Below are 24719 nucleotides of genomic sequence, written 5' to 3' on the forward strand. Positions count from 1 at the left end.
AAAAATAAATTAATATGGCCGGATGCATTGGCTCATACCTGTAATTCTAACACTTAGGGAGGCTGAGGCAGACTGATCACCTGAGGTCAGGTGTTCAAGACCAGCATGGCCAACGTGGTGAAGCCCGTCTACTAAAAATACAAAAGTTATTTAGCTGGGTGTGGTGGCAGGTGCCTGTAGTCCCAGCTACTTGGGAGGCTGAGGCAGGAGAATCACTTGAACCTGGGAGGAGGTTGCAGTGAGCCAAGATCACACCACTGTACTCTAGCCTGGGTGAAAGAGCGAGACACGGTTTCAAAAAATAACATTTTAGGTACTTTACAAAATAGTGTATATATATTAACTCATTTAGTCCTCTGACCACTCAGTAAGATATTACTATTAGCTTTATATTGCGGGTTAAATCCCAGATATGGAAAGACCACAATAAGTGATGAAAATGGAATGCAGAACCCTTAAACTGAGACGTACAAGTGACAAAAACAAGGAAAATGGAGAAATTTAGACAGTCTTTAAATAATCTGTAGATTTTAATGCATTGGTTGGAGGCCTTTTTTTTTTTTTTTTTTTTTTTTTTTTTGCCATGAGGTTTTTTTCCCCCCGAGAAATGTGTTTAATAGCTAAAAAAGAAAAAGAAGTTATGATATTCTCATGGCAAGTAAATAAAATGTTACGTTGAAATGTATTTAATTGCTAAAAAAAGTAGGGAGAGGCAGTCTTCTGAGCCGCTAGGTGGAGCCTGAACACAACAGAAAGTAAAGTAGAATTGAGCCACCTTGGCAGCAATTCCAGACTAATAGTCATGTGCCACATAATGACATTTGGTTAATGATGGACTGCATATACAACAAGATTATTTATTATAATCTTCCATAGGATTATAATAAGGCTGAAAATGTCCTTTTCTGTGGTTAGATACAACAAATAGCACTGTTTGACAGTTGCCTGCAGTGTTCAGTACACTGATGTGCTGTACAGGATTGTAGCCTAGGAGCAAGCAATAGGGTATATAACATAGGCTAGGTGTGTCATAGGATACACCATCTAGGTTTTTCTAAGTGCATTTTGATGTTCACACAATGATGAAATGACCTAATGGTGCATTTCTCAGAGCATATCCCCATCATTAAATGATGCATGACTACCTCAAAAGTAATAACCAATCTAAACCAGTACTACTTCCTAATAAAAACTTGTGTTGTCAGGGTCAAATGGATTACTCAAATGCAATATAAAGTTTTAATACTTTGAATCAAAACTCATGTACCCAAAAATAGTCATGACTTTCAGATAAAGTTGAGGACTAGGAGATGTTCTTCCAACTCTCCTGCACTGTCTTTTAAGAGAACATTCTGATGGAAATACTTGTCTTTAAATATGGAAACAAACTTATTCAACATGGCTTGTTTGTAAAGCATCATTTGGACTCTAAAATACAGTGGCTTCCATGGGAAGGATGTCATTTTGGCTATCTTTGCTTTTTATTGAAGCTGCCACTTAGGGTGTTTGTTGCTGTAAGGTCCTTGAGTTGATAAAGCTGAACTTTTTGTCCCTATTCTCACTTCTCTATTTTCTCAATTTGGGCATATCCTTTTAGAACATTTCCTGTACTTAAATATACATATTCACATCTTTGAACAACTAGTGACATTTTGTTGTTTTTTTAACTTTCAGGAACAGTATCATGCTAAACAGTCTGTCATTCTTTTTAAAGTATTCTTTTTGTGTCTGTGTGTTTGTGTAGATGTAGCACATGCCTGTACATGTGGTGGTGTATTTCTGTGGCATGGATTACACCACAGTTTACCAGTTTCCCCTTCTGATGATGTTTAAGTTGTTCCTTATTTGTTGCTTTTACAAAGTCTAGTAACATTCTTACATAGGTCTCTTTGTACGTATTTGCATATCATCTAGTTTGATAACTGAGTGTAGTTGCTAGATTTACAGGGTTGTGTGTATTTGCAGTTTTATGAGATGTCAACAGATTTACTCTACAAAGAGTGCCATTTGCATTCCTTCTGCAAGAGCCCCACATTTTCACATCCTTACCAACCCCTGTTAAAACATACTCATTTCTGCCAAGCTGATGGGTAAAAAATGGTATTGTTTTAACCTGTATTTTCCTGATTACTAGAGAGTTTCAACATTTTTTTCATAGGCATATCGGCCATTTCTCATGTATACATATCTTCCATTTAAAGTTAAACTAAGAATTTTGCACAGAATACTGTTTTCTGAAGTGGTGAATTTTAATATTGTATAAAAAAATCCAACTTGTTCCACAAGTACTTATGTCTTATGTTTTTATGCATACATCCATATACATATATCAAGGTAAAGTCCAATACAAAAAATAGCATTTCCTATGGCCAATGTTCTACAGAAGTAAGACTGTGTAAACTTTATCATATAGTCAAATGAGATTGCAACACTAAGGCAGGACGAAGCAGAAACAAGTTGTGTCCACAGTATATTACAAAATACCTTGCATAGCTTATTCGTTCTCACCTGGTAAATCCATCTTACAATTCTAAAGGATTTCTTTTCCTAGATAAATTTATACAAGTTGGTGTCTACTTCTTGTCTTGTTCTATGGCAAACCAGCTTTCTCAGTGCTGTTTTATTTCACAACATTGCTGATTTAATAGCCTGAGCTTTGGGGCTCTGCACTGCTTTCATTTTAATCGTTGATACAATGACTACAGATGTGTCGATGTCTAATCTTCATCTGTATCTCAGGCGATTTTCCAGGGCTTCCATTCTCTGTGTCATTTCTTCTAGTAAATCTCAAATTAAGGAAGAGGAACATGAATTGTCTATTTTTATTTACATTTAAATATAACTTGACTTATCCACATAAAATTTTGGCTACTAAATTTGAAAAGGTTTTGGGTTTTTTTCCAATTTCTGTCAAGTATTTAAAACTGTGACTTTAGGGCCGGGCGCGGTGGCTCAAACCTGTAATCCCAGCACTTTGGGAGGCCGAGGCGGGTGGATCACAAGGTCAAGAGATCGAGACCATCCTGGTCAACAAGGTGAAACCCCGTCTCTACTAAAAATACAAAAATTAGCTGGGCATGGTGGCGTGCACCTGTAGTCCCAGCTACTCAGGAGGCTGAGGCAGGAGAATCGCCTGAACCCAGGAGGTGGAGGTTGCGGTGAGCCGAGATCGTGCCGTTGCATTCCAGTCTGGGTAACAAGAGCGAAACTCCATCTCAAAAAAAAAACAAAAAACTGTGACTTTAATTTTTTTTTTTTTTTATCGATGAGTTTTGCTCTTGTTGCCCAGGCTGGAATGCAGTGGTGCGATGTCAGCTCACCACAACCTCTGCCTTCCAGGTTTAAATGATTCTCCTGCCTCAGACTCCCGAGTAGCTGGGATTACAGGCATGCGCCACCATGCGTGGCTAATTCTGTATTTTAGATAGAGACAGGGTTTCTCCATCTGGTCTTGAACTCGACCAACCCACCTCAGCCTCCCAAAGTGCTGGGATTATAGGCGTGAGCCACCATGCCTGACCTTATTTATTATTTTTTAGGGACAAGGCCTCACTATGTTGTGTAGGCTGATCTTGAACTCCTGAGCTCAAGCAAGGCCACCTCGGCCTCCCAAAGTGCTAGGATTGCAGGTATGAGCTACTGCACCCAGCTGTAGTCTTTTTTAATGGTAATTCCACTTCCACCCTTGTTGCTTGTAAATTAGTTTCCCATAGCACACTGCTAGGAGCCAGAATTCATAATGTTGGGAATGTGGTGAAGAGAAGAAAATGAAAGAATTTGACCTTGGAAAGTAAGATACAAAGTCAGAAGCAAAGGGAGATAGGGAGTTTTCACCCATGATGCCACATAAGGCCACAGTTTTGAGGAACTCTGACCTATGTACTTTTTTAGTCTCTTGTGAGTAGAACTTTGGGGTGGGACAAGGAAAGGGAAAGGAAAAGGGCATTAGTAAGTATTGATCTGCTCTGTAAGCTTCTCAGTACCCTCTATCTGCCCTCTTGAGTGACAGTCCAGATTCATCACGTATATTAACCACTCTCAGATTATTTTATTTTACTTAGGGGAGCGTATTTCCAGCTTTCAGAAAGAATTGCTTTGTGCTGTTTTTCCTTATTACACAAGCCCACTGGCACAGAGGTAGTTCAGAATTAAGCCATTTCCCTATAGACTAGTTGATGCAGTTGAGATACCAGCCAGCTTTAGTAAGCTTACTATAATTTTAAGTTTAGAGCAGTTGGCAGGGTGTTCAATATGTAAAAGCATCGAATCATTTTTTTCTTCATTATCCCAAACCATTCCTTTTATTTGTAATAAATATTGTTTTAATGAATCATTGGTTCCTGCTGTTCCCTTGGTGGAATGTTTCATTTTTTAGAATGCTGATAGAGAAGATCTCTGCTGCCAAGAAAAAAAAACACCCCTGTCCTACGGAAACTACACACACTGAATCCATATGTGGCTGTTGAGTTGCTTGGGGCTAAAGGAAAGGTTTGGGGTTTAGAGTGAGTTTGAATCCTCTTCATTCTACAACATTCTTTGCCTATACTTACTGTACCTTTGATGCACTGCAGACCTCATTCATGTCCTATATACCCTCCTACCAAAGAAGGAGTTAAGTCAGTCTCTTTTTTCCTTTGTATACTGACCATCGGGTCTTACTGCTGAGCCCCCAGAACAGCAGATGGCAACTAAGTGCTTGACTGTTACTACTAAGCTTGGCTTGCCCTTGGCTCTCAAACACCTGTCAGGCTGCTTTTTAAAGCAAAAAGCCTTTTCTGAAGTTCACTGTTCTTCATGACCTTATGGGGTTGACTTCAGTTGATAAAACCTACATAGAGTGTGTGAAGTTTTGACAGTATTCTTTTTTTTTTTTGAGACAGAGTTTTGCTCTTTTTGCCCAGGCTGGAGTGCAATGGCACGATCTTGGCTCACTGCAACCTCTATCTCCAGGGTTCAAGCGATTCTCCTACCTCAGCCTTCCGAGTAGCTGGGATTACAGGTGCATGCCACCATGCCCAGCTAATGTTTGTATTTTTAGTAGAGATGGGGTTTCTCCATGTTGGTCAGGCTGATCTTGAACTCCTGACCTCAGGTGACCTTCCCACCTCAGCCTCCCAAATTGTCGGGATTACAGACATGAGCCACCGTGCCCGGCCAGTCTTGATAATATTCTTTGCATTCCATACAGAAGCATAATACAAGAAAAGGATATAGCGCTGTGTTAATTTTCTTACTTCTTCGTTTGCAAGGTTCTGGAACATTATAAGGTTTTCACATTTGCATTCATCGTGTTTTTCTTCCAAAGGGCTTCCTGAGAAAGCAGATGGAAAGTGTTCACCTCTACAGTCCACCAGACTTCCCAGATGCTTAATAGGAATGAATCAGCATATGAAGGAAACCATAATGAAAGAAATGTTCCATTTTTTCCATGTAGCCAGATCCAGTAAATACCAGGAAAGGGTATGCTTCCACCACTGGAAGTGGCCCTTATTGTGGATTAGTGGGGAACACTACTCTAATTTCTTTCAGTTTATATTTTAGTTCCCATTTTAACTTAAGTTCTTTCTTTTCCTCTAACTTGTTTTCTACTTCTTCCTTTCCTTTCCTCTTTAAAGCTAAGGTTGGAAAGCTGAAAGGCTGAAATCGAGTTATCTTGTAGTAGTATTTTACTTGGAATTACCTGAAGGTTTTGTTGAATGGGAAAGCCTTTGTGTAGACCGTAAAAGATTATCTTCTTCAAACAGGTATCTGTGTTGCACTGCAAAATTAGAACAGGAAAGTAGGTCTCGGATATTTATGGTGACTGGCTCAGAGTCTGTAAAGAGAGAGAAAACTGCAATCAAACCTGCTTAACGCTTTGGTTATAAAACAGCTATCAACAGAGTAAGGTACCTGGTATTCCTAGCACTTAGTATAGAGCTTTACTTTGGGACACACTGAGACAAAAAGACTGTCACCTTCAGTGGAACAGACAACAAAACCCGCTGGGTACAGTGGCTCATGACTATAATCCCAGCACATTGGGAAGCTGAGATAGGTGGATCACTTGAGGTCAGGAGTTCGAGACCAACCAGCCAACATGGTAAAACCCCATCTCTACTTAAAAATACAAAAACTAGCCCAGCATGATGGTGGGCACCTGTAAACCCAACTGCTTGGGAGGCTGAAGCAGGAGAATCACTTGAACCCAGGAGGTGGAGGTTGCAGTGAGCTGTAATTGCATCATTGCACTTCAGCCTGGGCAACAGAATGAAACTGTCTCAAAAATAAATAAATAAATAAATAAATAAATAACACCATCACCTGAAATGCTAGTTACCAAATATGGCTTAATGTAAGAGTAAACGTTAACTATCTTTTGAGGGAAAAAAGGCCTTAATTATAATTTGAACATACTTACATTTACTTCTTTACAACTTTTATCTGGAGAGAAATCATGGTAGAAGCACCCACCAAAATTTCTGAAAACACCACCTTAAAAACTACCTGTTGGCTGTTGGACCCTTTTTGGTAGTTCCCCTGCTGGAGAGTCTTGTCTTCCATCAGAGTCTCCTAGAGCTGAGCAGAAAAAGATGACCAAAAGGAGTAACGGTTGTCCACAAGCATGTGTGTGTTCTTCAGGAAGCTGGTCCTAGACAACCTCCTTACCTACCTGCCATAACCTAAGGTTTTTTGGTTTTGTTTGGTAACACCAAAGATTCAAAACAGCAGTTGGTTACCATGATACCTGGAACCACTCTAGGGCAATTCTGTCTTGTAAAGAGAAGCCTGGACCCCTTAAATATATTTTAGTTAAGAATGCTCTCGGCCAGGCGCAGTGGCTCACACCTGTAATCCCAGGACTTTGGGAGGCCGAGGTGGGTGGATCACGAGGTCAAGAGATCGAGACCATCCTGGCCAACATGGTGAAACCACATCTCTACTAAAAATACAAAAAATTAGCTGGGCATGGTGGTGCGTGCCTGTAATCCCAGCTACTCAGGAGGCTGAGGCAGGAGAATTGCCTGAACCCGGGAGTTGGAGGTTGCGGTGAGCCGAGATCGCGCCATTGCACTCCAGCCTGGGTGACTAGAGCGAAACTCCATCCCAAAAAAAAAAAAAAAAAAAGGAATGCTCTCAAAAATGTCACATCTAGAAAGTAGGGCAGAAAAAATGAAGTTGTCGAGGGATTTTAGTTGCATGGCAGCAGCTCCACATGAGTCATTTTAATTTGACTAGAACCATTGAGGCAAAACGTTCTCTATTCACAGAAATCTGAAAGGCCTTCCCTCCCTGTTCCCCCTCATCTCAGGGTTCTTTCCTTTAGAGGAGTGAGGCACAGCACTTAAACTGGGATCTAACGGGTGAACCAGGGACATGAGTAAAGGGAAAAATAGGCAGAACTGCTATCCATAAGCGTATCTGGCACAATTAGTAAACTGGAGAAAAACATGCATAACAAAATCTGAAATCTAAATGGTACTCTAATATTCTGTAAACAAGTAGTCCATGCAGAGAGGCATTAATTTTAACAGTGGGCTTGGAAGGATTACTGTCTTGTTCCACTCCAATTATAAGCATATTCTGAAATTGCACCTCAGCTCTGCTGATTTATATAATGATGGATTTTTAGCTAAATGATCATTTCTCTCGGGTGTTTGTGAGGATGAAGCATGCTATCAAAACACCACACTGCCCTCAGCGCATAGCAAGTGCTCAAGCAATGGTAGCTATTACTTTTGTCTTTCCCCCCTCCCCGTTCACCCCACCTTTTTTTTTTTTTTTTTTTTTTTTTGGAGACAGGGTCTTTCTTTGTCACCCAGGTTGGAGCACAGTCATGGCTCACTGAAGCCTTGACCTTCTGGGCTCAAACAATCCTCTCACCTCAGTCTCCCAAGCAGCTGAGACTATAAGTGTGTGTCATCATGCCTAGCTAATTTTTAAATTTTTTTGGAGAGACAGGGTTTTACTTTATTGCCCAAGCTGGTCTCAAACTCCTGGGCTCAAGCAATCCTCCCACCTCAGCCTCCCAAAATGCTTGGGTTATAGGCAGGAGCCATGATGCCCAGCCCTTCTTTCTGTACTGTTTCTAGGCATTGCTGGCCCTGTCCATGAGGGAGGCACTTTTTTTGGTTGAGAATTTATCACTGAAGAGTTCATGCTGCTGGCCAGATACAGTGGCTCACCCCTGTAATCTCAGCACTTTGGGAGGCTGTGGTGGGTGGATCACTTGAGGTCAGGAGTTTGAAACGAGCCTGGCCAACATGGTGAAACCTCATCTCTACTAAAAATACAAAACTTAGCTGGTGTGCTGGTGGATGCCTGTAATCCCAGCTACTTGGGAGGCTGACGCATGAGAATCACTTGGAACCCAAGAGGTGGAGGTTTCAGTGAGCTGAGATTGTGCTACTGCACTCCAGCCTAGGCAACAGAGACTCCATCTCAATAGAGTTCATGCTGCTCTGTTTGCTGAGATCTTCGGTGTAAGCTATAGTACCTTCACAGATGCCTTTCTTGAGTTTTTCACTTATCTCATCCATTGTGCTGAAGTCTTCGGCATAGAAAAGATGCTTGTCTGTGGGCTCAGAGGCAATTTCTTGTAGTTCCTCCTCAATGGCTTTTCCTACCCCAACAGCATACATAGTGATACCTAGGGTGCAGAAAAAATTAAGGGCAAGCTTGTTAGAGTTGTGTTCCCAGGGTCTAGAAGTTCTGTGTTCTGCACCCAGAGCCAGCTAGATGTTAAGTGGTATGATTTGAAGGGTCCATACCAACCTTCCTTTTTTTACTTTTCCACCATTTTTGTTTTGGTTCTGTGAGCAAAAGGGAGGGATCCAAGAGAGAAGTGAGGTACCTGGGAGAGGCTGGGGAGCTAAACTACTAACCTGTTTCTCAGCTCTGGGCTGGGCCATTTAACCAATCTGCAACTTCCCCCTCAATCAGCCTTCTGGATTCATAGAAAAGAGCACTGTCTTAAGGCAGTCTCTTCTGGAAGAATTCTAAGAATCAAGTCAATTTATGACCTAATAACCTAATTTCTAACTGAAAGCTACTGGATAGGAAACTTAAGTGACCTGGAGCCAAGTGAAGCTGCTCTTTGCCTACCTCTCTTAAGATGACACAACCTTGTGAGGAAGTGCTAAGCTGAAAAGAGAATCTGCAGACCATTGGAAACCCCAATTTCAGGGAAAAAAAACCCCAAGATCAGCCTGAAATTTCTGCTTCAAAAGCTTTTCTTACATCAGTCACTAGACTCCCTTCCCCTATATACTCTTCATTTGAAAGTAAAACACAATAACAATTATATTCTGCTTGAGTCCAAACATTTTTCAGCACTGATAACTTATTCTAGCTAATTTTTAGACTAGATTCCTAAAAATGCACTTAAAAATCGTTCTTCAAGACAACGGGCAAGAGTTACAATGCCTTGGTCTAAGTCTATGTAAGGTCAGTAACCAAGTTCAGCATATTTGTCTGGGAGCCCAGTGATTTTATGTACAACTTCCTAAAAAGGATAGATACTATTTTAAGATTGTTTGCTATACATAAGAATAGTTAAATTCATATGAGGATGTCACCTCAAATAAATCCTGTTGATTCAAGAATCAATTAAACATCTGTTTCTCTACCACCTGCCTTTGGGTAATGTGTAGAAATTTGGAGCAAAGTGTAAGGTAGATCAGTCTAAGTGAAACGAAAGGGCTAACCACTGTCTCTGAAGACCAAGATACTTCCCCTTATTTTTAAGAATGCAGGCTAGGGGGCCTATGAGTTTGACATGAGCTCTAGCAATCTAGGCTAATGTGAACAGCCCGTTTTACAATCTATCCAAATGAGTCAGGGCAGGACACTTTGTGGCTACTACTCTCGGACTAGAAAAAGAGGAAGGTAAGCAGTATCAGTAAAACGACCTCCTTAACAGAGAGCAGTGGAATGTGGATGTGAACCAACCTTTCTGTGAGGAGGAACGGAGTTCACTAATGGGACTGCCAGCACTCTCACTCTTGTTCATTCACTCAGCAAGTAGTTGTCACACTTCTACTATGTGCCAGGCCTGATCTAGGCACCAGGTCCATAAAGTCTTGGGTGAGGCCTTGATCTGTGCATACCTTATTTCCTCTTAAAGGACTTGCTAGAGCAGTGTGTCCTCAACAAGTCCTTAAAGAAGGTGGCTTTCAAGCAAACTACTCCACAACCTCAAGTTTTCTTATCTCCCTCAGGGAATCTAGAAACTTCACCATCAACTGTCTCTACCAATCATCCTAGCTTTTGGGTTTCCTTTAGCCACGGGTCATACTCCTCAAGCACACTTCACATCTGTACAACTGAAGTAACCCTCACGTCAGGAAAACCTCAGAGAAGAGGCTGGGCTTTACTGAGCAACAAGACCTGAGAGTGACAATCTCTTCCATCGTTTGATTTTCTGAAAAGCTAACTTTGCCTCCTGCAAACACAAGAGGATTATCCATCCTAAGGCTATTGCATTTTCAGAATGTTCACTTGAAGTATTGGTTAAAAAATATATGCATATATACATATAATCAGTAAAAGTTCCCACCAGGAACATTTTAACAAGCTCTTCAGGTGATTCTAGAGCAACTAGACCAGTGTTTCGGAACTGTTGTGTATTTGTGGTTGAATAGTATGTGCTGGATGATTCTCGTACTGGAGATCACACACTGGCTAGTAACTCACAGTGAGATTACCCATCTGTGGTCAGCTTAGCCTAATCTAGTCGCCAGACTCCTTTTTCCTGTTTAACTCCTGTGGGGTCTCTAGGTGGCCTCTAGGTGGCAGGGTAGTAAAGGTGTATAATGGCAGTGGCCACGAGGTATTTCTGTACCCTCAAAGCAGCTTACCCCTATGGCCAGCTGAGACCCTGAGTGAGTTTAGGAAACCTTGAGTGGTGTAAACCGCGCCTTCACCCCATATTACCATTGGCCTTGGCTTTACTGGCCCACTCGGAGACGTCATCCTGAGCCCGTCCGTCTGTGAACACGATGGCCACTCTGGGCACCCTTGTGGAGAGGGGCCTGGCCCCTTCTCCTTGGGTAAAACTTCTCTCAAACATGTGTTTCAGGGCTAGCCCAGTCATAGAGCCCTTTCCCATGTATTTCATGTGGGCCACGGCTTTTTTCATGTCTTTGGCCGAGTTGAAGTTTCTCAGGGTAAACTCTGTGCGGACCTGCGTGGAATATTGGAGCAGCCCCACTCGAGCGGCTTTGGGGGAAATTGTCAAGGAATCTATAATTCCAGTGACAAACTGCTTCACAACCTCAAAATTCTCTTCTCCAAGACTCTTGGATCCATCGATCACAAAGACCAGGTCAATTGGGCCTTCAGTGCATCCTATAAGAACAAAAGGAAAGTTGACATAGTTAGATAAAAAATCATTTATGCACAAGAACAGAATAAAATGATGCTTCAGTTGGAGGCAGAACCACTTTGGGGAACCAGTTGTGTTCTTTAGATAATACACAGGACAGATGAGGTGTTGGGAGGGCCACAAGTAATAGCTTTCACATGTGCTTTTATGTTTGGCTTGTCTATTGATAAAAATCGTATTTTTCAGAAGCAAAACAGCAGATGTATAATGGTCTAGGAAACCAAGTCTACATTGTACCCTGGAACACTGACAGCCACGTCTGGGAGAAGCTGGGTGTAGAGTACACTGAGGAGTCTAACAATACCCAAAAGACTCCTAGAACCTTACTCCAGGAGGGTGATAGCACCCGAGTACTGGCATTCTGACAGACAATGGAAAAGGAGATTTCTTCAGCTCAGCCATCACCTCTGCCAGGGAACTTTCCTAGTAACTCAGCTTGTATTGCTTTCTATCTACTCCTAAAACTACTCATTTATTTAACCAAAAATTTATTGAGTACCTGCTCTGTACAAGGCAGTGGGCATAGTAGGATTGCAATAGTGACCAAGACACAATCCTTAATACCAAGTTGCTTACAATCTAATGTACTCTATGTGATGTTCCACATTGTACGATAATTATTTAATGATGTGTTTCACTCATTTTTGTGTCCCCTCCATACCTGGCATGCAAAAGGTATTCAACAAATGTGTGGTGACAGAGTAAGTGAATGAGGTAATGTCCATTGGGTAGCATACCTGTAAGTACTCTACTGACCTAGTAAAACTTAACGAAAGATTTTTTAGCCTTGGTGCAGTGGCTCACGCCTGTAATCCCCAGCACTTTGGGAGGCTGAGGCAGGAGATGGCTTGAGCACAGGAGTTTGAGAATACCCTGGGCAACATAGTGACAGTGCCTTTCTTAAAAAAAGAAATATTAGCTGGGCATGATATGCATGTGTGTAGCCCTAGCTACTTGGGATGCTGAGGCAGGAAGATTGCTGGAGCCCAAGAATTGTAGGTTGCAGTGAGCTATGACTGCCACTGTACTCCAGTCTGGGTGACAGAGGAAGACCCTGTATCTCTCAAAAAAAAAAAAAAAAAAAATTATCACAGTAAGTTCTTTACATGGAAGCTTTTCAGGCAACTTTTTAAAATTTATTTTTTTAGATGGAGTCTTGTTCTGTCACCCAGGCTGGAGTGCAATGGCATGATCTCGGCTCACTGCAACCACTGCCTCTGGGTTCAATTGAATCTCCTGCCTCAGCCTCCCAAGTAGCTGAGATTACAGGAGTGCGCCACCATGCCTGGCTAATTGTTTTTGTATTTTTAGTAGAAACAGAGTTTTGCCATGTTGGCCAGGCTGGTCTTGAAATTCTGACCTTAGGTGATCCACCCGCCTTGGCCTCCCAAAGTGCTGGGATTATAGGCATGAGCCACTGTGCCTGGTCTCAGGCAACTATTAATAGATGGTTGACAGTAAGTCAGAGATAAAAGCTTTATGTTAAGCAATTTGGGTATGGGGAGACTTTTTGTTATTAGGACTGCATAAGAAAAATGAACAGATCCAAAATAGATGATCTCATTTCAAACAATCTACTATCTTTGATAAACATTCTGTTTTATATATCAAGCAGCTGTCTAATCTTTCAAAGTGAGGCACAACAATATAAGTAAAGACACACACATGCAAAAATATTTATATGCCTGGCAAGTATAACATGCTTAACATCATAGAGAGAGAGTGTGTGTATGCACATGCGCGTGCATGTCGGGGGGTTGGGTTCTTCTGTTTCTCCATTAAGTGCTTATCCTCATCACTCAACCTATCGATCTTTTATTAGTGAAAGAGGAAAAGGCCACTCAAAGCTTCATTTACATTCATCGTCTGTTCCTGAGTGAACCAAAAAAAGATTCAGGCAGCATGCATGTGGCTCTTCAGCAAATTTCAAAAATACCGAAATAACTTTCCAGCAGTGAGTCTGTTTTCCCCTCTTCCCTGTACACATTTTTCTTACAGAACAAACCTAGCACTTGCAACCCACCCCCACCCTGGCCCCCACACACACCGAATGAGGTCCAGAAGGCTTCTCAGGAAACAAAAAACAAGGTAGAGTGGAGAAGCATCAGGGAGAGCAGGGCCCAGATATTTGCTTTCAACTATCAAAGGACAGACAGCCCCACTTGTTAGCTATTGTTTGCCAGAGGGTAATTCCCAATTTTCGTGGGCATTTTCTTTTTAGCAGTTAAGTCGATAAGATTGGAATGGAGCTGTGACTTCCTTTCAGAACGTAATTTTCAAAAAGTTCTAGAACTTCAAGTTTGGATAGGCCCTTTAAAGATCATCTGCTCCACTCCTGCTGTTGCTTACATCCTCTTTACAACTTTCCCACCCAGTGACCACTCAGCCTGGGCCTCAACACCTCTACTGATGAGGAATTTGTCACCTTACCACTAAAGCCCCATCTTTGGACATCTCTGCTGTTGATGATTACAATAGTGATCATTTTGTTTATTTGTTGTTTTGTTGTTTGAGATGATGTCTCGCTGTCTCACCCAGGCTGGAATGCAGTGGCGTGATCTTGGCTCACTGCAACCTCCGCCTCCTGGGTTCAAGTGATTCTCTTGCCTCAGCCTCCTAAGTAGCCAGAATCACAGGCAAGTGCTACCACACCCAGCCAATTTTTGTATTTTTAGTAGAGACAGGGTTTTACCATGTTGGCCAAGCTGGTCTTGAATTCCTGACCTCAGGTGATCTGCCCGCCTTGGCCTCTTAAGGTGCTGCGATTAAAGGTGTGAGCCACCATAACTGGCCTGTCTGTTGTTTTTTTAAATTGTATTTAAGTTCTGGGGTACATGTGCATGATGTGCAGGTTTGTTACACAGGCAAATGTGTGCCATGGTGGTTTGCTGCACCTATCAACCCATCACCTAGGTCTTAAGCCCCACATGCATTAGCTTTTTATCCTTATGTTCATCACTCCCCCAATAGGCCCCCATGTGTCTTGTTCCCCTCCCTGTGTCCCTGTGTTCTCACTGTTCAGCTCCCACTTAGAAGTGAGAACATGAAGTGTTTGGTTTTCTGTTCCTGTGTTAGTTTGCTGAGAATAACAACTTCAGTTCCATCCATGTCCCTGCATAGGACATTACCTCATTCCTTTTCATGGCTGCATAGTATTCCATGGTATATATATCCCACATTTTCTTTATCCAGTCTATCATTATGGGCATTTGGGTTGATTCCATATCTTTGCTACTGTGAAGAACAATTATTTTTTGAGCACTTAAGTGTATGTCAGCACTGGGCTCAGGACCTTTATTTATTTTTATTTTTAAATTAAATTTTTTTTTTTTTAGATGTAGTCTTGCTCTGTTCCCTAGGCTGGAGTGCAGTGGCATGATCTCAGCTCACTGCAACCTCCACCTACCTGGTTCAAGCAATTCTCCTGCCTCAGCCTCCTGAGTAGCTGGGATTACAGGTGCATGCCATCACGCCCAGCTAATTTTGTATTTTTAGTAGAGATGGGGTTTCTCCATGTTGGTCAGGCTCCCGACCTCAGGTAATCTGCCCACCTCAGCCTCCCAAAGTGTTGAACCACTGTGCCCAGACTAATTTTTCTCATTTTCGCCAAGGGTTTCACCAAGTTGCCCTGGCTGGTCTTGAACTCCTGAGCTCAAACCATCCTCCTGCTACAGCTTCCCAAGGTGCTGGGATCGCAGGCGTGAGCTACTGTGCCCAGCTGTTCATCACCTTTAGATACGTGATCTTGTGTATTCCTTGTGATGGCTTTGTGAGATATTATCCTCATTTTATAGATGGGGAAACTGAGACTCTGAGAGGTTAAATGATTTGTTTTGTTTGTTTGAAACAGAGCCTTGCTCTGTCACCCTGGCTAAAGTGCAGTGGCACAATCTCAGCTCACTGCAACCTCTGTCTCCTGGAGGGTTCAAGTGATTCTTCTGCCTTAGCCTCTCAAGAAGCTGGGATTATAGGTACATGCCACCACACCTGGCTAATTTTTGTTTTTATTTATAGTAGGGACAGGGTTTTGCCATGTTGACCAGGCTGGTCTCCAACTCCTGGCCTCAGGTGATCTACCTGCCTCAGCCTCCCAAAGTGCTGGGATTACAGGTGCGAGCCACCACACCCGGCTGAGGTTAAATAATTCAACCAAGGTTACACAGGTAGTATGAATAGGGGTTCAAATCCAGATCTGTCTGAGCCAAAGCTTATGCACTGAACTAATTAGGCGGGCAGCTTCCCTGGTAGAAAACTCCTTTGTCCTTGTGCTGAACTGTAGCTTCTCCCCAGTGTCCTTTCTTTCTGGGGTGGGGTGTGGTGGCAGGGGGGTGTCATACAAATCATGAGTGAGATGACAGTCACATTGGTATTTGGTACCTCAAAACTTTCTTTTCTACAAAGATCCCCAGTTTCCTAATTTTTTTCTGCTTAACATAATACTGAACTTCCTCACATGATGCTTAATTCTTTCTAAATTGTGTTTATCTGTTTTCCTAAAAAATAATACCTGTATTTGATTTGGAGCAAAACTTAAAATTAGAAAAAGAGTGTGTGTGTGTGTGTGTGTGTGTGTGTGTGTGTGTGTGTGTATAAGGGTATACACATTATTATTATTATTTTTGAGATGGAGTTTCACTCTTGTTTCCCAGGCTGGAGTGCAGTGGCCAATCTCAGCTCACCACAACCTCTGCTTTCTGGGTTCAAGTGATTCTCTTGCCTCAGCCTCCCAAGTAGCTGGGATTACAGGCACACGCCACCAAACCCGGCTAATTTTTTGTGTTTTTAGTAGAGAAGGGTTTCTCCATGTTGGTCAGGCTGGTCTCAAACTCCCAACCTCAGGTGATCTGCCTACCTCGGCCTCCCAAAGTGCTGGGATTACAGGAGTGAGCCACTACGCCCAGACTTACACATTATATATGTATATAATGGTATACACACACATTCATATATAGAGAAAGACTGTATGTTAGAGGGTTTTACAAAATATCTCGATAGTAACATACTATAAAAACCATTCAGCACCATGCTTTTTTCACTTAAAATACCTTGGGGATGCCAGGTGTGGTGGCTCACACCTGTAATCCCAGCACTTTGGGAGGCCGAGGTGGGTGGAACACAACAAGGTCAGGAGTTCGAGACCAGCCTGGGCAAGATGGTGAAACTCCATCCCTACTAAAAATACAAAAATTAGCCAGGCACGGTGGCGAGTACCTGTAATCCCAGCTACTTGGGAGGCTGAGGCAGAGAATTGCTTGAACCCAGGAGGTGGAGGTTGCAGTGAGCCACGATTGTGCCACTGCACTCCAGCCTGGGCAATAGAGTGAGACTCCATCTCAAAAAAAAAAAAAATCTTGGGGACACATCCAGACCTGCTTGTTGAACAGCTGCAACATATTTTATTACATACATGTGCCATAATTTATTCAGCCAGATTAATGGGTGATCATTTAGCATGTTTCCAGTTTTTTGCTGCTACAAATAGTGCTATAAAATCTCCTTATATATATGGTTTTGTAAACATGCATATATCTGTAAACTGCTAGACGTGGAACTGGATTCAAAACATTGCCAAATTGCCCTCCGAAAGGCTGTACCAATTCAGATACCCACTGATCCATTTATAATTCCCTACCACAATATACCTTTGCCAACATAAGGAATCAAACTTTTCGATCTCTGGTAACTAATAGGTTAAAAAAGGTTATCACAGCTTTACTGTCTTACTATGTATTTTTCCTTTGTTTTTCTTTTATGGCTTTTAAATTTCATGTCATGTTTAGAAAGATATTCTCTCAGATTATAAAATAATTTTCTCAAGACTCCTTTTGCTATTTTGTGGGTTTTTTTTTTTTTTTAATGTTTAAACCATTGATCCATCTCTCTTTTCCTAAAGTACCATGCCCAGAGCTGAATGTAATTCTCCAGCACAGAGCAGAGCACAGCTCTGTCTACCTCCTTCATCCAGATACTGCTCTTCAGCCTACAATCACCCTGGCCTCTTGGCTGATAATGAATTTACTGTCAATTAAAACAAAGTGTTTTCACAGGTGCTGCAGTTAAGCCCTCCCTTCCCCATTCTGTATTTGTGTTTATGCATTTATATTTATGCAAGAACCAGAGGTGAGGAATTTGTTGCCTGAAAATACTCCAAAACCAAATTAAAGCAGAGAGCCAAGTTCAGATCACTTACTCTTGCACTGTCTTCTGTCCTCAGCTAGAACAAATCCCTCCGAGCATTTGCAGATGTAGGAATTGCCGTTATTAACACAAATGTGTTCACAGCCATGGTGGGTTGATTTGCAGACATCTTTCCCTGAGGGAAGTGAACAATCCCATTAGTGTAGAAACGAGGTATATTGAATAGTCATGTGAGTAGAAGAAAATGCCTCTCTTCAAACCTCCTTCATAACGTCTTTTTTAGTCTCATAGTCAAGATGGGGAAAAAGCTCCTCTTAGAAAACTCCAGCTCCCATGAGTCTGAATGGTACAATGGGTGATTAGGTGTCCTTGATTTACTATCCTATTGTTAGATGTGCTTTAGTCTAATTTTTTTTTTTTTTTGAGATGGAGTCTTGCTCTGTTGCCCAGGCTGGAGTGCAGACGTGTGATCTCAGCTCACTGCAGTCTCTGCCTCCCGGGTTCAAGCGATTCTCCTGCCTCAGCCTTCTGAGTAGCTGGAATTATAGGTGCATGCCACCATGCCCAGCTAATTTTTGTATTTTTATTACTATTTTTTAAAATAGAGATGGGGTTTCGCCATGTTGGCCAGGATGGTCTCAAGCTCCTGACCTCAGGTGATCCACCCACCTCAGCCTCCCAAAGTGCTGGGATTACAGGCGCGAGCCACCGCTCCTAGCCAAATTTCTAATTCTTTTTTTTTGCCATAGACATCCCAAACACTCCAAGTGGGATTGTCTAATGAACATTTCTCATGTGTGAGGTACTTTAAACTCTTCGAGTTACTTACAGCCCTTTAACCTCACAACATCCTGTGAGAGGAGGAAGATAGGGATACTTAGAGTCAAGGTATAAATGAAGAATCAGATCCTTAGAAAGCTTCACTGTTGCCCATGTTCATCTGGCAGGTTGATGACACAGCTGTCTCCTGAGTGCTCCTGCACAGCATGAGAGCCTATGGCTCTTTCCTGTCATTAGCCCTTAAACGGAGAGGCTTCACACAAAAATGGAATCAGTAAGTACACATCCCTCTAGGAAGCAGGAATGGTGAAATATGATTTAGGATCAAATTCCAGAGGTAGAAATTGTGCCTTGTGTACAGTAGCTTAATTTACTGAGCAACAAATGTGTTGAATGAATAAACAGTGTGTGTGAGTGTGCAGATGTTTGCAAAAAGAAAAACCTGAGGGCTGGGCATGGTGGTTCACATCTGTAATCCCAGCACTTTGGGAGGCCGAAGCAGGCAGATCGCTTGAGCTAAGGTGTTCAGGACCAGCCTGGGCAGCTGCATCTCTACAAAAAATACAAAAATAACCAGGTGTGGTGGTGCACAGCTGTAGTCCCAGCTACTGAGGAGGCTGAGGTGGGAAGATCACTTGAGCCTAGGAAGTGGAGGTTACAGTGAGCCAGGATCATGCCACTGCACTGCAGCCTGGGTGACAGAATGAGACCCTGTCTCAAAACAAAAACAAAAACATGAATAAGCAGCACAGGCAGACACAATGGGCAGAATTATAGACAAAGTCTCCATAAGAGGGCCGCTAAGGTATCATGCTGAACCTACAGTCATGAGGGGAATCCCTGCAGAGTTAGGCCAGGGTACACAGGCATCCTAGGCATCAGTCATTCACACAGAACTTCTTGCTAAAGGTAGGAGTCCCTCTTCCCGGCGGGAAAAGTGGTCATTGAGAGCCATCCAACCAAATCTTGTTGGTGTGTGGAATGTCCCCAGTTATCTCAAAGGAGTATGTGAGGAAATTCCCAAAAACCAACCTCGAAAGCAACTGAACATATTTTGCCTTATATGAAAAAGGGTTGTTTGGCCCACTGCGGCCAAGTGTCACAAAAGCAAGTCGACACTGTCAACCGCCCTTCCCCCAAAAGAGGGAGTTACCAGCTCAGAATCTCAAGGCGGGGAAAAATCACTGCCCCATACTCTCCTAATGCCCACCTCACTGAGCTCTGACCACATCCCTCTCTTTCTCTGGGCACTGTGAAAGTTAATTTTATGTGTCGCTTTGGCTAGGCTACAGAGCCCGGTTGTTTGGTCAAACAACAGGACATCTAAACAGTGTCTAGATGACGCTGTGAGCTAATTTTTAGCTGCAATTAACATTTAATCAGCAGACTTTGAGTGAAGCAGATCCCTCCCCATAATGTAGATGGGCCTCATCTAATCACTTGAAGGCCTAAAAAGAAAAAGACCGAGGTCCCCTGAGGAAAACGGAATTCTGCATCCAGATTCCCTTCGAACTTGAGCTGCAGCATCAGCTCTTGCTTGGGTCTCCAGGCTGCCCTGCAGATTTAGCACCTGCCAGCCCATGACAACTGTGTGAGCCAATCCCTTAAAAATCAGCCAATATTTTCCTCTCTCACTATTATATATATATATGTTCATTTTTTTGGTGGAGATGATATATTCATAGAAGATAGAAACAGAGCATTGTATACATATGTATGTATATATACCTTCTATGATATATATATATATATATTAATAGAACAGACCACAGAAGACATGTATGTCTTCTATTATATTTATATATAATAGAAGACAAATATATACATAGAGAAGGTCTGTTTCTCTGCAGAACTCTGGTGAATATGCCTTCTAATGAAAACTCTCAGAGTCTGAGTGACCTATAGAAGCAAATGATACAAATAATAAAAAAATAAAACCCACAGGAAATCCCTCTGATATGGTTTGGCTGTGTCCCCACTCAAATGTCATCTTGAATTGTAGCTCCCACAATTCCCAGGTGTTGTGGGAGGGAGCCGGTGGGAGGTAATTAAGTCATGGAGCAGGTCTTTCCTGTGCTATTCTCGTGATTAGTGAGTAAGTCTCACAAGATCTGATGGTTTTATAAAGGGGGGTTTCCCTGCACAAGTTCTCTCGTCTGCCACCATGTGAGACATGCCCTTCACCTTCTGCCATGATTGTGAGCCCTCCCCAGCCAAGTGGAACTGTGAGTCCATCAAACCCCTTTCTTTTGTAAATTGCCCAGTCACAAGTGTGTCTTTATCAGCAGCGTGAAAATGGACTAATACACCCTTTCACCCTTTACCCTTACTCATAAGGCCTACCAAGAGGAGAAAGTTCTGTAATTAACCTTCAGTCCTTATAGTGATTGCTGGCAGAGATTCTAATTCAGTCCAGTGACTAGCCAGGCACTGTGCAAGGTTCTGGGCTTTCACACAACTGCTATAGAAAGGGCCAACAGCTGGCAGAAAATGAAGAGAAGCAAAGAACCCAACAACTCAGGACCTTGACTGAGAAATTGCTGAAGAAGCATGGGTCTACTGAACCGATCTCTAGTGCAGTGGCACAATCTTGGCTCACTGCAACCTCCGCCTCCCAGATCCAAGCAATTCTCTTGCCTCAGCCTCACAAGTAGATGGGACTACAGGCATGCACCACCATGCCTGGCTAATGTATTTTTAGTAGAGACGGGGTTTCACCATGTTTGCCAGGCAGATCTTGAACCCCTGACCTCAGGTGATCCACCCACCTTGGCCTCCCAAAGTTCTGTGATTACAGGTGTGAGCCACCATGCCCAGCCAAGCTAAACACTTTCAGAGCACCTAAGGCAGGAACTGACACTGTGACAGTGGTAGTAAAGGAGGACTTTAAGGATTAAATGAAGTTTTCTAACTGAGTCCACAGAGGGAAAAGTTCTTCTCTACCTCAAGGCTACTTACTTCGGCAGCGTTTCCCATCCTCAGCGAGCCAGAATCCCTCCAAGCACTTGCATGTGTATGAGTCCTCACTGCTCACACAAATGTGTTCACAGCCATGGTCTACTGCTTGGCAGACATCTTTCCCTGAAGACAGGAGAGCAAGTTACAACAATTTCACTAACATACATTTCGCATGGACTTCATTTTGGAGGACCCATCCACTAGAGTCAGCCAGTAGACTCTACTGCCACCTGAGCTTGGTGATCCATGGAGCATAAACATACAATTGAGAACAAAGTTCAGTGGCTCTGATTCAGGCTAACTCAGACTGTTTCACTATCTTCACTATCATCATTCACCAGCACTACTTTAGTGTTAAAATGCAGTCCATTGGCCACGTGCGGTGGCTCACGCCTGTAATCCCAGCACTTTGGGAGGCTGAGGCAGGCGGATCATGAGGACAAGAGATGGAGACCATCCTGGCCAACATGGTGAAACCCCTTCTCTACTAAAAATAAAAAAAATTAGCTGGGTGTGGTGGTGCATGCCTGTAGTCCCAGCTGCTTGAGAGGCTGAGGCAGGAGAATCACTTGCACCTGGGAGGTGGAGGTTGCAGTGAGCTGAGATTGTGCCACTGCACTCCAGCCTGGTGACAGAGCGAGACTCTGTCTCAAAAAAAATAAAAAAAGCAGTCCATCATCAGCTTTCTGTAGACAGAGTTTCTGACATCAGAATGGAAACACTTGATACAATGCCTCAGGCGATTAAACCTCAATTTAGATTAGCGGCACTGAAATCTAACTTTGGCTTTGTCCCTGACATCGTGTATGATTTAGGAGAATCACTTCTGGGAGTCTTAGCTTTGCTGTCCAAAAAATGAGAGCAATTACTCCAGTTACCCGTCTTTTCTTCCAAAAGTGTCAATGTGAGTTGCTCTTTATAAAGTGCTTTGAGAAGTTTGAGAAGAAGATAACTTACAGGGATGGCAATCAGGGTCACACAGTCCCCTTTGGTTATTCAGAGATGTGTCTTGAGATTTACAGCAGCAGTTCACTCTACGGCTGCTTGTCCCGGGCAGGCTAGCTGCAGCCCTATCTAAGAGGCTTTGCCTTCTGAAACGTAAAAATGGCTTCACAAGGTGCCCTCTGGGAGGGATTTGCGCACCAGAAATAACAACAACAACATTATTAAAGATAGACAAGCAGAGGGGCTTAGAGAAGTTAGGCAATTTTCCCAGCTAATAAATGGCAGAGACAGAAGTTGACTGAATCTTGGATTTCTGACTATACGTCTTCCCACTAGAGCATACTGCCAAACCACTGTTTCCTGCCACACAGCATGGAAACGAAGAACTTCAGTAGCAGCTCTGGTGTTGACTTCTTTCGTTTGTCCATTTTTTTAATAGACTTTATTTTTTAGGACAGTTTTAGATTTACACAAAAATTGAGAAGATAAGCACAGAGGATTGCCATATACCCTACATCTGGTTTTCCCTATTGTTAACATCTCACCTTAGTATAGTCCATTTGTTATTATTAATAAGCCCACATTGACACATGATTATTAACTAATGTCTACGTGTGTGTGTGTGTGTATACACACGCACACACACACATTTTTGTTTTTAATTGAGACAAGAGTTTCGCTCTTGTTGCCCAGGCTGGAGTGCAATGGCACAATCTTGGCTCACTGCAACCTCCGCCTCCTGGGTTCAAGCCATTCTCCTGCCTCAGCCTCCCAAGTAGCTGGGATTACAGGCATGCACCATATACCTGGGTAATTTTATATTTTTAGTAGATATGGGGTTTTTCCATGTTGGTCAGGCTGGTCTTGAGCTCCCGACCTCAGGTGATCCACCCACCTCTGCCTCCTAAAGTGCTGGGATTAGAGGTATGAGCTACCCCGCCTGGCCCAAGTCTACCTTTTATTTACATTTACTTAGTTTTCATTTTTTTTTTGTTTGTTTGTTTGAGACAATTTTGCTCTGTCATCCAGGCTGGAGTGCAGTGGTGCAATCTTGGCTCACTGCAACCTCCACCCCCCGGGTTCAAGTGATTTTCCTGCCTCAGCCTCCTCAGTAGTTGGGATTACAGGCATCTGCCACCATGCCTGGCTAATTTTTGTATTTTTAGTTGAGACAGGGTTTCACCATGTTGGTCAGACTGATCTTGAACTCCTGACCTCATGATCTGCCCATCTTGGCCTCCCAAAGTGCTGGGATTACAGGCGTGAGCCACCGAGCCCTGCCTTAGTTTTTCCCTAATGTTCTTTTTCTCTTTCGGGGTCCTATGCAGGACACTACATTACATTTTACTGTGTCGCACTGACTTCTGAGAGGAACTGAGGTATACAGAGATGAGCATAGTGATTTCACACAGTGGTCTGGCATAGCAGTAGGAGCCACCTCCAGTACAAACTTACTTCTGCAGGTTTTTCCATCTTCACGGAGTATGTACCCTTCAAAGCACTGGCACACAAATGAATCTTCACTGCTTACACACGAATGTTCACAGTCATGGTCCCCCAGAGCACAAGAGTCCAATTCTGAGAATCAAATGGGAATTAGACAAACAGAAGAAGAAAATGACTCATATATTAGTGGCTTATTCAATCATAAAAGACATTTCAGACACCTTGAATTAAAACAGTGCCTTATCCTACAGTGCACATTTCAGAACAGAAAGCATGTCTAGGAGCAAAAATTCTTTTTTGAGACAGGGTCTTACTCTGTCGCCCAGGCTGGAGTGTAGTGGTGCAGTCTTAACTCACCGCGGCCTCTACCTCCTGGGCTAAAGTGATCCTCCCACCTCAGCCTTCTGGGTAGCTGGGACTACAAGTGTGCACCACCACACCTGGCCAATTTTTGTATTTTTAGTAGAGATGGGGTTTCACCATGTTGGCCAGGCTGGTCTCAAACTCCTGACCTCAGGTAATCAGCCTGCCTTGGCCTCCCAAAGTACTGGGATTACAGGCATGAGCCACCACGCCCAGCCTAGATAATGACTTTCATAATCAGCCACAAACCACACACTTTTTTTTGGTAAAGCATCTTTGCAGTATCTCTCTGGAGAGGCCTCCTCAGAACCACCTTTGGATGAGTTAAGGCTATTGTTATTCTCACCCACCAGCTAGGGAAACTAAGGGTTGGGAAGGCTAATGGCTTGTCAAGACCAGCTGTTATCAAGAGGAAGAACCAGACTTAAACTGTAATCTTACAAATAAATCCGTTTGTTTTTTTTTTTTTACTACACTGTATTGCTATATTCTAAAGCAAGCTTTCAAACATGAAGGGAATTCTGCCTGTCTTTCTCTGGGCAGAAGCACTGCCAAAATCTCTGAAGAACGGGAAAAGGTTGATAACTCCAATTACAGCTGCAGAGGAAGCTCAAGGCCGGGTTGGATCCTCCTGCCTGCCCTGAACACGGCTTACTTTTCTCAGCAAATTCTAGACTCACTCTTTTTTTTTTCTTCTTTTTTCCTTTGAAGCTACTGCAAATCT

At 42.8% G+C, this 24719-nt stretch overlaps 1 protein-coding gene across 12 annotated transcripts in view; it reads right to left on the reverse strand.

The window, feature by feature from the left end:
• Positions 1 to 2230: 2230 nt before the first annotated feature.
• MATN2 (matrilin 2) overlaps positions 2231 to 24719 on the reverse strand; it is a 173544-nt gene continuing 151055 nt past the window's right edge. For 2 of the 12 annotated variants that reach the window (XM_035277626.3, XM_035277627.3), the window contains exons 11-19: positions 23642 to 23764; positions 21242 to 21364; positions 17556 to 17678; positions 10915 to 11328; positions 8477 to 8629; positions 6487 to 6558; positions 5681 to 5758; positions 5213 to 5311; positions 2231 to 2780 (exon numbers count right to left, since the gene is read on the reverse strand). In XM_035277626.3, the coding sequence (XP_035133517.3) occupies positions 2725 to 2780; positions 5213 to 5311; positions 5681 to 5758; positions 6487 to 6558; positions 8477 to 8629; positions 10915 to 11328; positions 17556 to 17678; positions 21242 to 21364; positions 23642 to 23764 (1241 nt within the window). In that variant the 3' untranslated portion in view covers positions 2231 to 2724. Of the gene's footprint in view, positions 2781 to 5212; positions 5312 to 5680; positions 5816 to 6486; positions 6559 to 8476; positions 8630 to 10914; positions 11329 to 17555; positions 17679 to 21241; positions 21365 to 23641; positions 23765 to 24719 lie in introns of all 12 variants that reach the window. The other 10 variants (XM_035277624.3, XM_035277625.3, XM_078353486.1 and 7 more) reach the window with 5 other exon arrangements.

Source organism: Callithrix jacchus, chromosome 16, assembly GCF_049354715.1.
Source record: "Callithrix jacchus isolate 240 chromosome 16, calJac240_pri, whole genome shotgun sequence".
Classification (NCBI taxonomy): Eukaryota; Metazoa; Chordata; class Mammalia; order Primates; family Cebidae; genus Callithrix; species Callithrix jacchus.